We start from the raw sequence: 16,222 nt of genomic DNA, 5'->3' as shown, positions 1-16,222 counted from the left end.
ACTGTGAGAATAGGATGCTGTACGAGGTGGGCCATTGGCATTATTATTATTATTATTAATTATAAATTATACTTATTATTTTCGGTTGTCTACCTTTAGAGGCAACGAACTCCGAACAGAGTTCACTTTGAACTCTACACTAGCAAAGGGCAGGTTGAGCCCTCTCTCCCCAACTGGCTGCTGCGACTGATGGGCCCACCCGTCTAAAGAGCCCATTTCCTTCCCTGCAAGTTTGCGAAGAACCCAGCTTTAAAACTACTTGGTTGAAGATAAAATAACAAATAACAACGAACGGAGTTCTCTTAAAAAGAAAAGGCTCCTTCTTCCTTTCCCCGGTCCTAAAAACTGCAATCCACCACTCGAGGGAAAGGGAAAGGAAAGCGGGCGCGCTTCGACGCCACGCGCGCTCGCCTAACCCTAGAAACACGTGGGGGGGGGCAGCTTTGCATTGCAGGATTGGCGGCTTCCCAAAGTCGCCGTCCTCCTTCCCCCATGAATCGCCTCTGCAAGCGCGCTCCGACGGAAGCGGGAGAAGCCGCTTGGCAAAGAGGAGACCCGCCCGCCGCCGCTCAAGAGCTCTGTGGCGTTTGAAAGCCTGACAGTCTTCTATGTCGCACTGGTTGCTTTATTTTATTATTTTTTATTAAGTGCCGGAGGAGGACTCTTCTTCTATTTCCTCTTTATGACTTGCCCTGAGGGGACACCGCAGTGGCGCACACAGACACCCGCCACCAGTTCTCCTCAGAGAGAGATGCCCTCGGCAACTGTTGCTTAATTCTTCCACGGGGCCACGAAGAGGCGCGACCCGGACGGGCAAATCTGAGCTGCTGAGACACTTGGCGCGCTTTATGGCCAGGACCGGCGGAGACGCCACTGCGCCGCTTCCCAGGCGAGGAGGGAAGGAAGGGCCAGGCAGGCCGCGCGGCCGCCCGGCTTCCCTCCTCCTCCTCCTCCTCCTGGGCTGCCGGGCGGTGACAGCCGAAGCCAGGCTCGCCAGCGGCAACAACAACATGTCCGTCGCCTTCCCCTCCTCCCCGCTGGCTTCTTCTTAGCGGCGCCTCCACCTCCTCCTCTCCGCCCAGCAGGACCCGCCCGCGGTGCGGCCCTGTCCCCTCCTTCCCTCCCTCCGGAGGGAGCAGCCGGCGGCGGCGGCAGCGGGGAAAAGGGGAGGCTCCATCCAGCGGGCTCGCTCGACGGGTGCACCGAGCCGGGCGGCGAGCCTCGTCGTGCCGGCCGGGCTGCGGCATGGCTGAGGCTGGCGCGGCCGGGGCGGGAGCCGCCGCGGCGTCCTCCGCCACCACAGCAGCCGCGGTCGGCGGTGGCGGGGGAAACGGCGGTGGCGGCAACGGAGCGCTGCAGCAGGGCTCCCCGGCCGCCGGAGGGCTGGCCGCTTGCGGACCCGTCCGGGCTGTGGTCGCCGCCGCCGCCGCCGCGACTGCCGAGAGCCCCGAAGCGGCGGCGGCTGCTGCAGCGGGAGGAGGCGGCGGCGGCCCGGGCAGCGGCGGCCCTGGCTCGGCTCGCGTCGTAGGGAAGAAGGCGCAGCTCCGCGCCGCGCCGCGCGCCAAGAAGCTAGAGAAGCTGGGCGTCTACTCCGCCTGCAAGGTAAGCCGCCCGGCGCGGGTGTTTTTTTTGGGGGGGGCGGCGGCGGCGGCGGCAACGAAAAATAAAATACAGTAATAGTTGTAGTAATAATAATAATACAATAATAATAAGGGACTCGGCAGCGGCATCCATCCGTAGATGTCGCCCTGTTCCCTTGCCGCCCCCAGGGGGCGTCCAGCGTTGCCGCTGTTGCCGTTTGCTAGTTGCCGTCAGAAGGGGAGGCGCCGGAGCGGCCGGCTGGGCTACTTCTTCGGCCCGTTTGGAAAGCGGAGCGAATAGGAGGCCCTTAAAAAATGGAACGGCTGCACCGGTGAGTGCGTGTGTGGGGAGGGGTGTGTGGATGTGCGCGTGCACGCACGCGCAAACGGGTGTTTTTATTCCTCCCTCTCCCACTTAAGGCAGCCTGGCAACAGGTTGCTCGCTGGGGAAGCAGCGATTTGCTTAATTTTCTTCTTCCTGACCTGTAGCTATGTTTCGTTGCACGATCGCCTGATTCGGATTAGTTCATGCATGCATGCATGCCAGCGTAGCTGAAACGAAAAAAGAAGGATCATTTCCCATTAGCTCCTGCAAGCTCCGTTGTTAACTGTGATGATGTTTCTAGGCTGCGTTGTTGGGGAGCTTGGGGTTGGTAGTTATTGTGGGTTAACTGGCTCAGGGTGCAATGATGCACACAGTATTATGTTGTCATGCGTTGGATTACTCCAGTGCGCTCTGTGTGGGGCTGCCCTCCGGGTTGGCCTGGAGGCTGCAGCTGGTGCAGAATGTGGTTGCCGAGGTTGGAGACAAACTACTGCCAGCATGTGCCACCTTGCTTGAGGGATTTGCACCGGCCACCAATCTGCTACTGGGCCAAGTTCAAGGTTTTGGTATGCACATAAGTCCCTGTACAGCTTAGAACCAGGTTCTTTGAGAGACTGCCTTATTTCTTATACTCACAGTACTGTAGATTGCTTCGCCTTCAGTCTTTGGGACAGTTTCCTCCTGCAAGTTCCAAAGCTCTCAGAAGCGCACTCCCCAGTAACTTGGAGCAGGGTGTTTTGTGTGGTTGCCCTGTCCTGTGAATACGGTATGACAGGTGCGTATTATCTACACTTTCTAGAAAGAGTTGGACACGTTTTTGTTCCAACAGCCTTTCCCAGCTGGGTGAAGGGTTCTTTACCACAAGTGCCCGCTTCTTAGGGTTTTTAGTGTTTTCTATAATATATTTGTTTTAACTGTTAACAATTATCATAACCGTAAATCGTCTTGAAATGTTGGTTTAGAATGCAAATAATTATTCTAATTATAATAACACACACACACAAACAGTCCCTGAGCAGTGGGATATTTTAGGAGTGCCAGAGCTTATCTTGGGTTTGGTTTCTTTGACATGAAGATCACTGTGGCTTTCCCTCCACATACAAACAAGCTGAGCATAAGATAGAAGGACTCACAGCATTAACATTCCAACAGATCTTAATACTCCAGGGACCCTCTCCTCCTAGCTTTGGTCACAGCACAGAGAGCAAGTCAAGCCTCTATTTTCCCAGCTCCATACAAGTCTATCCCAGAGTAGAATTGTAGAGCTGGAAGTGACCCTGAGGATCATCTAATCCAACCCTCTGTAATGCAGGAATATGCAGCTGTCCCATATGGGGATCGAACCTGCAACCTTGGCGTTATCAGCACCATGCTCTAACCAACTGAGCTATCCATCATTGGCCTAGCATTCTCTAGGGGCTGGAGGCATCACTAACAAATTGTTTCTGTGGCAATACATTTGTACTTGACCAGGCTCCCATTGTACAGATATAAAACCACAGGCTTGGAGGGTGCCCGAAGGTATAATACAAACCAAACCCCTTCCCCAATCCATATTGTGGGACAGGTTGTGATTACTTAAGGGAAGGGGAGTACTTTGCACTTTGTGCATGGCTAGTGTTGCTCAGTTTTTTGCTTGAGCGCCATATGTCCCAGGCTTGGCATGAGAGACATCTTTCAGAACTGGGTGAAATTCAGCCTTCCCTGTACTTTGTCTGCCTTCAGTTTCTGTATGACTCATTTCTACTTGACAGCCTATTGGAAGGTCTTTCCAAAAAAGCCCCTTACTTGCCCTGCTCTGTTTTTAAGGAAGCACCATGGCAAGACTGAAGGTTGCAATGTGTGTACGTGTTTAAGTGGAGATGTTCTGCAGTTCTCTGCACAGGGAGGAAAAAGAACCAATTTGCAGGCAGTTGTAAGCGAACTCGGGGATTGAGACTGCATGTCAAAACGGTGAGATGTCAGTGCATTTTTTTTGGGGGGGGGGAGAAAGTGATATGGAGAGGGGGGAACCAGGGAGAACATTGTGTTTTCAGAAGAAAAGAATACTGTACTCAGGCCCAGCAGGTTATGCCAGCCGTTGCTTTTACTCTATTATTTGCTTGGTAAAATGGTGCCACAGCTGCTTGTCATGTAAACACAGGATTGAGCACAGAGACAAACTCCTTTAAGTGCCTGCTGCGTGTGTCTGTTTGAAGAGATAAACAATCCCCCTTTCTTTCTTTTTGTTTGCACAAGAAAGCCATTCCAGCACTCTGTATCCAGTTGTGTGCAGTGCCAGTGTACTTGGGGAGTGGAGTGGAGAAGGAGAAGCTTGGATTGGGCGCTTTGAGCTGTAACTCCTCCCAAGCTCCCCCCCTCTCCCTCTGCTTGGTCTTGGCAACAGAGCCTTTGTTTTGACAGGATGACAGCTGAAGGAGGTGGAGACTGTGGCTTGTTCCTTTTTGCAGCCTGTAGCTGAAGGGGAAACCCAGATTACCAATAATGTGAGAAGCTCAAAGCTCAGCCGCTGGAGAGCACAGGTGAAGGATTTTTCCCTGCTCTTCTCCTTTATTACAGCAAAAACGAGCTAGATGCAGTAACTTGAACCATGAATAATTTTGGGAATTATTTATTTCATTTTTATCATTTTCTCTCTCCAGGAAACTCATTGTGGGTGCATCTTCGTCCTTGCCCATTTTATCCTTAGAACAGCCTAACTAAAGTAGAGTGCCTGGCCCAATAGCACTCTGTGAGGGAGGGGGTGTTTCAGTTTCTTTGAAGTCTTAGTCCAGTATTCGAACCCACTTTATCACACTGGTTTGCAAACACTTAAGGCTATAGCTAAGGCTAGGTTTGTATACCTGATATTGCAATGTGTGAATGAAACAAGCATATTTGGAATACACAGTATATTCTCTAGCGAGATAAGATTGGCAGCATCTTCTTTTTGTTTGGGTGTAGCCTTCACCCCACCTCTCTGTTATCTGAAGATAAGATTATAAAGACCTTTTCTCAGCATTCCCAATAAAAAGTCCTTGCCATTGCCCAGTCCCCAGTGACAGCTCCTCTCCCCCTGCCAAGCTAAAAAAAAAAAGGTAAAGGACCCCTGGACGGTTAAGTCCACTCAAACATGACTATGGGGTTGCGGCGCTCATCCTGCTTTCGGGCCGAGGGAGCTGGCGTTTGTCCGTAGACAGCTTTCTGGGTCATGTAGCCAGCATGACTAAACCACTTCCAGTGAAACGAAACACTGTGATGGAAGCCAGAGCGCACAGAAATGCCATTTATGCCACAACGGCACCTTTTTATATACTTGCACTGGTGTGCTTTCAAACTGCTAGGTTGGCAGGAGCTGGGACAGAGCAACGGGAGCTCACCCTGTTGCGGGGATGCAAACTGCCGACCTTCTGATCGGCAAGCCCAAGAGGTTCAGTGGTTTAGACCACAGCGCCACCCATGAGGGAGGGATACATTCTGTCAGGATGTGAGGAAGGGTTTAATCTCCCCTCCCTGTGTCGTGAATTCTGGATTACAACGCCCCTCCTCATACACCTACTATTAATTTAAATACTAGTTGTACACCATGTATTTAAGGTATAGTTTGACCCTCAGAATTTGCTATGAAACATTTTAGTACTCTGAAGTTTCTAAAAATAAATGTTGTTCTTTGACTGGAATTGTTTTTAACACTGATAATGTGCGCAGGATGACCTGCTTGTTAAAATGGCCAAATCACCATAAGATTAGGTAGGACTGGATAGAAACTTCATTAGAGGTTGTTGCCTGATCCCTGTGCTCTGCACACAAAAGAAAAAAATGAAGAGTTAACCTCGTTATGTCCCTCCAACCAGCAATATTTAGAGTGGCGATAAGGGCAATGAGACATTTGTTGTTTAGTCGTTTAGTCGTGTCCGACTCTTTGTGACCCCATGGACCATAGCACGCCAGGCACCCCTGTCTTGCACTGCCTCCCGCAGTTTGGTCAAACTCATGTTGGTAGCTTCGAGAACACTGTCCAACCATCTCGTCCTCTGTCGTCCCCTTCTCCTAGTGCCCTCAATCTTTCCCAACATCAGGGTCTTTTCCAAGGATTCTTCTCTTCTCAAGAGGTGGCCAAAGTATTGGAGCCTCAGCTTCACGATTTGTCCTTCCAGTGAGCACTCAGGGCTGATTTCCTTAAGAGTGGATAGGTTTGAGCTTCTTGCAGTCCATGGGACTCTCAAGAGTCTCCTCCAGCACCTTAATTCAAAAGCATCAATTCTTCGGCGATCAGCCTTCTTTATGGTCCAGCTCTCAGCCAACATGGCTAGTAATGAGACATTAGGAGCTAGTAAAACTGGCAGAATAATGCCATTAAATCATGCATATACATAAATGTCAGCGTTTTGCACGTTGCTTGCATGGTGTAACTCTCTGTTCCAAGTAGTGTACAAGCTAAAATTTAACGTAGAGGAAACAACAGATGTGTGTGTGTAAATGGGGAACAGTTTTAGTTAGATTTAGACTTAGCTTACACAAGCTTAGTTACAATAGGGGATGAGAATTTAAATAATTTGGCTTAGATCCCCTACATTCCAATAGTGGAAATAATACTTCAAAAGATGCTAGTTCCTGCTGGAAATCTCTCTGCCTCCTGTCATTCCAATACCCTGAGTCATGCAGTAATAGTCTGTGGGTAATAGGAGTAATAATAATCATACTGCTAGAACAGGGACAAAAGTTTTCCATTGATAAATTAGTCCATGAGACAACCCTATGTTGTGAGGTTGAATAGGAAACTGTTTATTAAAAACATTTGTACACTTGCAACTCAACTCTAAACAAGTTTACTTAAAAGTAATTTATAGTGAATTGGCTGGGAATTTCACTCTAGTCACCAGTGCACTATGTAGCCAATGTGGTTCCCTCCAGATGTTGATGGACTTCAAACCCTATTAGCCTCAGCCAACATGGCTAGTGGTTAGGGATGATGGAAGTTATAGTCTACATACAACATCTGGATAGCACTGTGTTGGCTTTCTCTGAACAAAAGCCTTAAAAGTGCTGTAGTGTTGGGATCCTGAGATGTTCCTGTTCCTGTGAACTTTACATAATGGTGTTCACTCCTCTTAGATTAGAGTGGTTCAGTGTACAATGTCTCCAAATGCTCTTCAGTGTCAAAGGGTAAATTTCAAATCAGAAAATCCTTTTGAACTGTCCCTTTTTAGGCAAGCCGGAAAGTACTGTATATTCCTGCATATAAGACTACTTTTTAACCCAGGAAAATCTTCTCAAAAGTCGGGGGTTGTCTTGTACGCTGGGTTGTATTTCTTATATGGCGACTATATCCCAAAATCTATATTTTAACTGGAAAAGTTGGGGGGTCGTCTTATACGCCCAGTCGTCTTATACGCCGGAATATACGGTAAATGCCACTGTTTCTGTTTTTTTTAAAAAATAACTCTGGCATGCATTTGGAGGTTTCTGCATAATGTTTTAAGAGGATTGGAAATGAAAATAACCAGCAGGTTGAAAGTCATACTCGAGAGTAGATCCATTGGAATCAGTGGAGTAACTTAAGTCCATTAATTTGTGGGGGTGGTCTGCTTTTGAGAGTATAGCCCACTGGTTCTTTTTTAGACTGATTTCAAAAGTTCTCAGATCCGAAAGTGTATTTTCGTTTAAGCATTAAGCATAAACCATGCTGTAAATGAATGCACTTTGTCTTTTAGCCCTCTTTAGTGGGTTAGCTTTGTAGTTAGGGGCCAGCAGGGACAAAAACATTAGCCCCCACCCTGCCACTGTTCCCGTCAACCTTCAACTCGTGGGGGCCAGCTCTGAAGTGGGGGGGGGGTCTCCAATCCTTGTGGAGGCTCCCGACACATTTTAGAACCCTGAGTTTCATAGAATCATAGAATCATAGAGTTGGAAGAGACCACAAGGGCCATCCAGTCCAACCCCCTGCCAAGCAGGAAACACCATCAAAGCATTCTTGACATATGCCTGTCAAGCCTCTGCTTAAAGACCTCCAAGGAAGGAGACTCCACCACACTCCTTGGCAGCAAATTCCACTTTCTAGGGTTCTAAAATGTGTTTGGAGAGCTTCTTTGAGTATAAAAGGCATCACACTCTAGAAGATAATCTTCCCCAAATTAGAGCGCAACCAGAATGTCAGTGGGGGCAGACCTAGCAAACTCACCTCTGCTCCCCTCCCAAGCATTTACGTAGCCATAAATGTAATGGCAGAAAGGGGATCTATCTATCTAGCATCTAATCTAATCTAATCTATCTATCTAATCTATCTATCTACCTATCTATCTAATCTTATATGTTGCGTCTGATTTCCAAGTGTCTCTATTTGTCATGTTGCACGGTTTAACATGAGCCTGCTTCTCTCTCGTCCATGCATATCCACATCTCATCCCTCTTTATGCCGTTTGTTTGGCAGCAGTAATTAATATGAGGAATTAATCTTTGCAACTGCATAACTTGCTTACTTTTAACAAATTGGAAGCATCAGTTAGGGCTGAAGGGATCGGAAAATTACAGAGAAAACTGGGGCAGAAGGCAAATGGTTGGATGGGTGCAGATAAGGAAGCAGGCCCATTTGGTGATGCACAAACAGTCCTGGAGATACTGGGAATGTTCATTTATGGAAGTGTTTCTTGAAACAACAAAAATCCATTGTTTTTTCATGCCTGGATGGAGTATAGAGAGAGGTGTATGTAGAAACAAGCCTTCTGTCCAAAGGTAAAAAAAACCAAACACATTTGTTGCTCTAACCACATTTGTGTTTGGCCCGCAACACCACTGGCATGTGACTGAGATGGGGATAAAGCCCATGGTGTGATAAAAGGTCCCTCATCTGCATGTTAAATGATGCCCAGCCCCAAGCCTGTGATTCTGAATGGTAAAACTCTTGACGTGATTTCCAACAGTGCACTTGTAGTTTGACCTTTGGATTTGAACTGAGGACTCTGTGCACGTAGCTTATGCACTTTGGTACAGGAAGTCTCAGATGTGAAAGATAGTAATGGAATACTTGTGCTCTCTGTCTCATTATTTGTATGTCTATCTCAATGGAAACTAAAGATCCCCGTTGTCGTAAACACCTTCAGGGACTGTGATCGTGAGAGTTTTTTTTGGGCAAGCCTGAATTCACCACTTAAATCTCTCTTCGGTGCAGAAAGCACCTACTCATTCTGAAACTCTCTGGTTTTCAAGAGCAGCTTGTCAGGCAATAAATACAGTCCTTCTGTGCTTACGGAAGTGGATTCACAGCTCTCTGGATCACAGCCAAAACATTATTACATTAATCTTCCTAATTATTAGCACATCACTGTTTACTGTTTATTAGAAGAAAGGGCAGTAGATATAATTAGACATGTGGCGAATATATCGATTAATCACAGTGGTCTTTGAGAGTGGTGTGTATATATATAATCTGCAATCCATATATGGTGCTAGCACATATCATTAGAAAAATGTTCACCATAAACCAAATCCATACAGTAATTTATTTTCCAATGTGGGCGACTCATGAGAACCAAGACTCCTCATTGATTAGAGTTTCAGTTTAGGGAAAGTAGTAATGCAAAGTTACACAATGATGCAGTTAATTGGTAAATTATAGAAAGCAAATACGTGCTCAGTTAAGTACTTTGGCTTGACTGAGTTCGTGGGCTGAATGGTGAGGGCTGAACAACACGTTACACTCCACTTCCCAAACATAGCTGCCAAGTTATCCCTTTTTTACAGGGATTTTCCCTTATGCTGAATAGGCTTCCTCGCGAGAAAAGGGAAAACTTGGCAGCTATGTTCCCAAATGGCATTAACCTGTTGAGTTTCCCCCAAACATGTAGGATCACTTGCTGTCATAATTATGTCCTGCATTTTCCTGCCAACATGGGTCAGAAATTCACAATGTGGTGACCTCGGAGCATGAATCACCCTGCATATTCTGAGGGACCTCAACACATTTTCAGCAATAGTTCCTTGTCTGTGTAATCATCCCTTAGCATGACTTATCTTCCTTTGTTTAAGAGAGTGATGATCATTGGGCCAAGTGGAGTGAAGTATGTGGAATACTCTAAAGCAGTCAATTCAGTGCCCTACAGAGTTTGTTGTATCTTATTTTTATGCCATACTTACCAGTGGAAAGTACATAGAATCATAGAACGTTAGAGTTGGAAGGGACCCTGAGAATCATCTAGTCCAACCCCCTACAATGCAGGAATATACAGCTGTCCCATACAGGGATTGAACCTGCAACATTATCAGCACTGCACTCTAACTAATTGAGCTATCTCCTGCATGAGCTGAATCAACAGCAAAGTTCTCTGCACCTCTTGCTTCTAGCTTCTGCAACCTGAGGAGACACGCTGGCTCTCTTGAATCGGAGTCCAACAATCAGGAGGGCACCACGTTGTCTATCCCTGCTACTAAGCACCCACAGCCTTTATTTCTTAACCTCATATACATACTGTACAATTTGTACAATGTTTCATAACGTTGGCACTTCAGAGAAACTAAATATTTTTTAACTACTGTACTCTCCCCAGCTCCTTTCCATCACTCTCAAGTTCTCAAAAGAGGTAATTTCATACATTCTTGCCTAATGAAAAGCAGAGGAGTGACATTTTATTGAGTTGCACGAGAGAGGAAACATTGCAAAAGACTCAAAAGCCACTCAGCGGGGTGTAATTTGAACTCCTTAGGAATGCTGCACTCACTATTGAGGGCAAAATATTTTCACTGCTGGGGTCAAGAACAGAAGGCATATGGCCTCAGCAAGAATGCTGGATCTGAATGCCATTTGCTGCCTTTGAAAACCACTCAGAAACAAAACGCAGCGGCTTTTTTTATTAGCTGGTGGAAGCACCTGTGCTGAAAGAACCTTAGTGGCTTCCAGTTTGTTTCCTAGCACCATTCAAAGTGCTCCTTTTCATCTTTAAAGCCCTTAGTGGCCTCGATACAGGATGCCATCAGAAGCATACGAGCATCCCTGCTCCGAATCCCTTCCTTTTCGGAACACCGAGATTGGTTGTTTAACAAGAATTAGCTTGCTAGAAATAAAACTGAGAGCTGCAACAAATGCCTGCCAGGAAAACAAAACACATTTTTTCTCTGTTCCTGTAGGAGGGTTGGTATTCATTCCTGGCAGTTTAGCTCTTCCGACTACAATATTGGTACATCTGTTTGCATCTCTGATGCTAATTAGTGTGCAGTGCTACATTTTTGTGTAGGTACTCAGTCTTTATGGGTTTGGGGCTCTGGGATAATTATGGCACAGTTCTAAAATCAAGTGCTTATTTATATTTGGGAGAAAGAGTGTGTGTGTGTGTGTGTGTGTGTGTGTGTGTGTGCATGTGTGTGTGTGTGCGCGCGCACAATACAGAGGCTTTTAAATGTATTTTTCTTATAGCAGTGATTTACAGGTCCACAGTAGCAAGCTTACCCTTTACAAACCTGGGCAGCAACCCTTCCAATGTTTTTCTTAAAAACAGGCATACTTAGTAAAAACAAACAAACAAACAAATCCCCTCCACACACAAAAACAATCATGTTGACACAGAGTTCACACCAAGGGCAAATAAATAAGTGAACAAATTGTGATGTTCAACAGATTTGTCATGCAAATGAAATAAAAAAAAATAGTTGTTGAAAAGAAGTTGCTTTAGCACAACTTTCAGATATGTTCTGTTCTGAAACATGAAAGTGATCTTTCTGTTGGAACTCGTAAACTGGGAGGTAACAAAATCCAAACGTGGATCAGAGGGAAAGCCAGATCTTATTGAGACATGAATGATTGCAAGATAGTACTGTAGTTTTTGTGTGTGTCGTTTGTAATACAGTATATGTAGTATGTTCAAAAGCACGTTGCTAGCAAAAATAGCGTAGTCCAAGCTACTAAAATATTAATAGGAAATTTTGCAGTAATGTATATCTCAAAAACTATGGTGTTGGCGTGTTATGAAGTGTTTTATTAATTTAAAAAATACCGAATTCAGTAGCAATGCCAGGCTTTGTCTGCATGTTATGTTTGGGATAGCGAAAATGATGGCCTCCAGGAAAAACAAAAACAAATGAAATGTTTAATGCTAACATTTGTGGAAGTTTTCATTAAAATGTATGGGAATTTCCCAGTAGAAATCCACAGTATTTCTGGTATGTGTAATCATTCAAAGGTGAGAAAACATTGACCTATAACATCATGATTAGATGTAACGCTTGCCCAGAACTGCGTTGTAGTTTTTGGTTCATTAATGGCTAGGAGAATGATCCTTTGATGATGTTGCCTACTTTTTTTCAGCCAGTACTTCTTCCGCATCTAATGTATAATTTGCATATAGAATATACTGTATGTAATCTTTATATAATGACTTAGATCCAGAGTTACTCTTTTGTGAAGGGGCTACGATCGAGCAGAGGCTTCCATTCACGATAGATGGCAGGGAAGTGAGTTTTATTACTTACTTTCCATCAGGCTCCTCCAGCCCTTCATAGCAGATGTTTGTGGAATGCTGGTGAATATCATCATCTTTCCCCCTTAATGTGAGCAGGAGCATAGAGTAATATTCTGTCTTTATATCCATAGAAGAGGGCTACTAGCAATGACGGCTATGCTTTTATCTCCATTGTCAGAGCCAGTAAAATTCCAGTTGCTTGGAATCACAAGTGGGTTGAGCACTGTTGTGCTCAGGCAGGGGTAGGCAACCTAAGGCCCGTGGCTGGATGCGGCCCAATCGCCTTCTCAATCCTGCCCACGGATGGTCCGGGAATCGGCGTGTTTTTACATGAGTAGAATGTGTGCTTTTATTTAAAATGCATCTCTGGGTTATTTGTGGGGCATAGGAATTCGTGTCCCCCCCCTCCCACAATATAGTCCAGCCCACCACATGGTCTGAGGGACAGTGGACCAGCCCACGGCTGAAAAAGGTTGCTGACCCCTAGCTCAGGCCTTGCTTTTCAGGCTTCCCATAGGAATGTGGTTGGCCACTGAAAACACGGATGCTGGATTTCATTTCTGGCTTGATCCAGAAGGGTTTTTCTTAAGTTCTTATTCTGTGTTTGTGTATAAACACAAGCGCATCTTACAGAAGTCAAGAAAATAGCTTTGTTGTGGCAATGTAAAAGCTCTCATTTCCTAGCATTACTAGTAATATGGGGAATGTTTATACATACATTCTCTAAATTCGTACGATCACTCTCTGTCTCCCTATCCCCCCCATCCCACTTTCTTAATATTACAGGCTGAGGAATCTTGTAAATGTAATGGCTGGAAAAACCCTAACCCACCTCCAACTCCACCCAGAGCAGAACTACAGCAGGCGGTTGTGAGTCTTAACGAACCATGTCGTAGCTGTAATCATGCACTAGGTAGGTTTTGTAGCATTTTCTTCTGGAATTTCTGTTTGTTTGTTTATTATTTATACGCCACTTTCCCCACAGTAAGCTGTGCCCAAAAGCAGCTTACAGCAAACCCATTTTCAACATTAAAATGGAGAAACATAAAAAACACACAAATATTATTCAGAATTGTTATTACCGTAGCTGATCTTATTAGCCAGGAAGTCAAATTACATATACTGTATAGGTGGTTTTTTTTTTTAAAAAAAATTCTTCTTCAAATGTAATGCCCTCCGTGGCTACTTGTTTTGCTATATCTATCAACCTAGATTTGGGTAAGGATTCAGGATTTCAGTACATGAAATAGCTTTCCCAGATCAGACTCTTGGAACAGTGTTTTCCTGTCACGTCACAGAAAAGTGAACAAAATACATTTAAATGACTCATCTTGAGTCATTTAAATGTATTTTGTTCACTTTTCTGTTTAGCTGCAAAAACAAAATAAATCTGAAGATTATGCATATACCTATGCGGATCAACTACCGGTAAGTATGGAAAACAAGAAGTAGCAAAGAAGTAGGATTCAAAGATCATGTCATGTCATTCTGCTGTTGTTTGTTAGCAGTTTCTTCAGCAGATCTAGGGAGGCAATACCAAAAACTGATAGCCAGAGCTCCACAAGAATGCTGCAAAATGTACAAGTTTGCTAAAATTCAATATTGCTGTACCCGAAACATATATTAAATTTAAATACAGCTTTCTATGACTAGTATGCTAATGATTGCTGAATATCTATGTAGTAAGGTATTCTCTAATATTCTCTTTATTTGTGAGGATTGGAGGTAAGTTTAAATACCGTAGAATGGAAAACAGAATGGCTTTCTCAAAACAGTATAGGGCCACTGAATACATTTGGTTAGATCTGCAGGGACAATAAGACCTTGAGTCTGAACAGGCTCAGAAATGTCGGACTCCTTTCTCTCTCCTTTGGAGAGAATAGATAATCTATTGAGAATAGGAGCTGATAACAGAAGTGTCTTCACAGTTCAGACCCTGCTGTCATTAAAATGACAGTGTAACTAATTTCCCAATTAGCCTCCTGCTGTTAGATGGTTACAACTGCCATTTATTAAGCTGCTAAGACATTGAAGCATTTGCTTTTCTTCCGTTCTCAGGGATACGCTTCTTGTAGCCTAGGAAAGAATTTTGCTCCATGTTTTTACTCTATAGCACCTGTGCGTTCTTATGGTAGCCTGATGACATTTAGGAGAACTAATTTGTTCCAACAAAGTTACACCAGAGATCTTGCAAATAATCTTTTTCAAATCCCTGAGACCTAAATGCACCATAGAATGAAATAAGTGTGACATCTCAGATTGACAATATTATTCCAGAGAGCTTTAGGGACTCCTCAGATATCTAAACTGTAACAGGATCACTTTCCTACTAGCAGACATACAGAAATCTCTCACATATGAATATGTTAGGAACATTCTCATAGCAAAGATATGTCATACAGTAGAGCTGGGCAATATATGGTTTTCAGCATTGTGATATATCACCAGCTAAACAGTGCAATATACTGATATATCACAATGTCTGAAATAAGGATGGAGCTCTGTAGAGGCATTGGCTGGCTTCACAGTTTCCCCCGATTGTGATTCTCTGCCTCCTGCAAGAGGCAGGAGCTGAGCCAGCAGAGTTAACAGGGGCTGCAGGAATCAACGGAAGCTTTGGCTTGCGTCACAGTTTCCCCCACATTGTGATTTTTGCGTAGCATACACACACGCACATATCATGGTTTATGATATATTGCCACATCAAAAATTATGAAACCAATATCACAACATGGACTTCAAACTGGTTTTGGATGATATATCAATATATCGCCCGGCCCTATCAACACAGTAGATAATCAATGTGTTCTCAGCTATGGAGAATCTAAATGGCACACTGTAAAAGGACAGGAGAGATAACATTTTCTGAAACAGGATGTAAAGGTAGAAGAAAAGAGGACTTATTCGTGCCCTACTCTATAGTTTACTACACATAATGGTTAATAATCAGCAGCGGACAGTGGGGTGGGATGGGAGTGCTCACCTGCCCTGTGGTTGGTCATGTTGCTGTGGCTTACTGGGAGGTAGAGCAGTAGGATGGCAGGGAGGTCAGCGCAGTGCAAACACCCTACAGGAGCCACAAATGGGCTTCACCACTGTGTTCGCTCCGCACTGGCCTCACTGCTACCTTGGCCCCCTCTCTCTCGGTAAGACGCAGCAACACATCCGACTGGAGGTCAGATGAGTGTCGCCACCTCAACATGTCATCAGCCACTGCTAATAATACAGTTTTTGCAGCAGCACAAATGGTGTATGCTCAGAATTGGAGGGAAGATACAATACCAGCGAAGGAAGAATGGCAGACGAAGCTAATAGAATATATAGAAAGGGCATGATGGACAGATAAGAGTAAGAGATCAGGATAAAAAACCCATTCAAGGAAGATTGGATATGTTTTATAGATTATTTGGAGAAATATTGCAAGCACATTAAAAAGTTAACAGTAATAGAATAAATTCAGCAGTTAAAAATACTGAGATATAAAATGGGGAGAAATTAGAATATGTGGCGGAAAAGAATGTAATCAAATGCACCATGGAAGTGGGGGGGGAGGGGAGTCAATATTCATTGTGTGGTTTTTATATTTGAAATTTTGTTATTGTTTCAAGTGTTAAATAAAAATTGAAAATAATAATAACACAGCTTTTGCCGCATTAAATACTGATTTTAGGTCAACACAGCAGGGTGTAAATCTGACAGTAACTGTTTGGATGTGGAAAATACTTGATGTGTTAGTGTCTTTCAGTTTCTTACTGGTAAGACCTTAAGCAAATTTGATAGCATCTCTAGCGGGTTGAAAAGAAGATTCTCCATGAGCTTGCTTTGGTTTATGTATGTCGGTTGCCCATTCCAGAGACAAGCCAAGTTAACAAAGAACAGATAAATGCTTC

The 16,222-nt window shown here is 44.5% G+C and overlaps 1 protein-coding gene across 4 annotated transcripts in view; it reads left to right on the top strand.

The window, feature by feature from the left end:
- Window positions 1-1,003: 1,003 nt before the first annotated feature.
- KAT2B (lysine acetyltransferase 2B) overlaps window positions 1,004-16,222 on the top strand; it is a 41,203-nt gene continuing 25,984 nt past the window's right edge. For 2 of the 4 annotated variants that reach the window (XM_088654465.1, XM_060280670.2), the window contains exons 1-2: window positions 1,125-1,602; window positions 13,119-13,245. In XM_088654465.1, coding sequence (XP_088510591.1) covers window positions 1,246-1,602; window positions 13,119-13,245 — 484 coding nt within the window. In that variant the 5' untranslated portion in view covers window positions 1,125-1,245. Of the gene's footprint in view, window positions 1,603-13,118; window positions 13,246-16,222 lie in introns of all 4 variants that reach the window. The other 2 variants (XM_035129919.3, XM_060280669.2) reach the window with 2 other exon arrangements.

This window comes from Zootoca vivipara, chromosome 11, assembly GCF_965207765.1.
Source record: "Zootoca vivipara chromosome 11, rZooViv2.hap1.1, whole genome shotgun sequence".
In the NCBI taxonomy this organism is placed as follows: Eukaryota; Metazoa; Chordata; class Lepidosauria; order Squamata; family Lacertidae; genus Zootoca; species Zootoca vivipara.
This window is presented reverse-complemented; position numbering and strand designations above follow the sequence as displayed.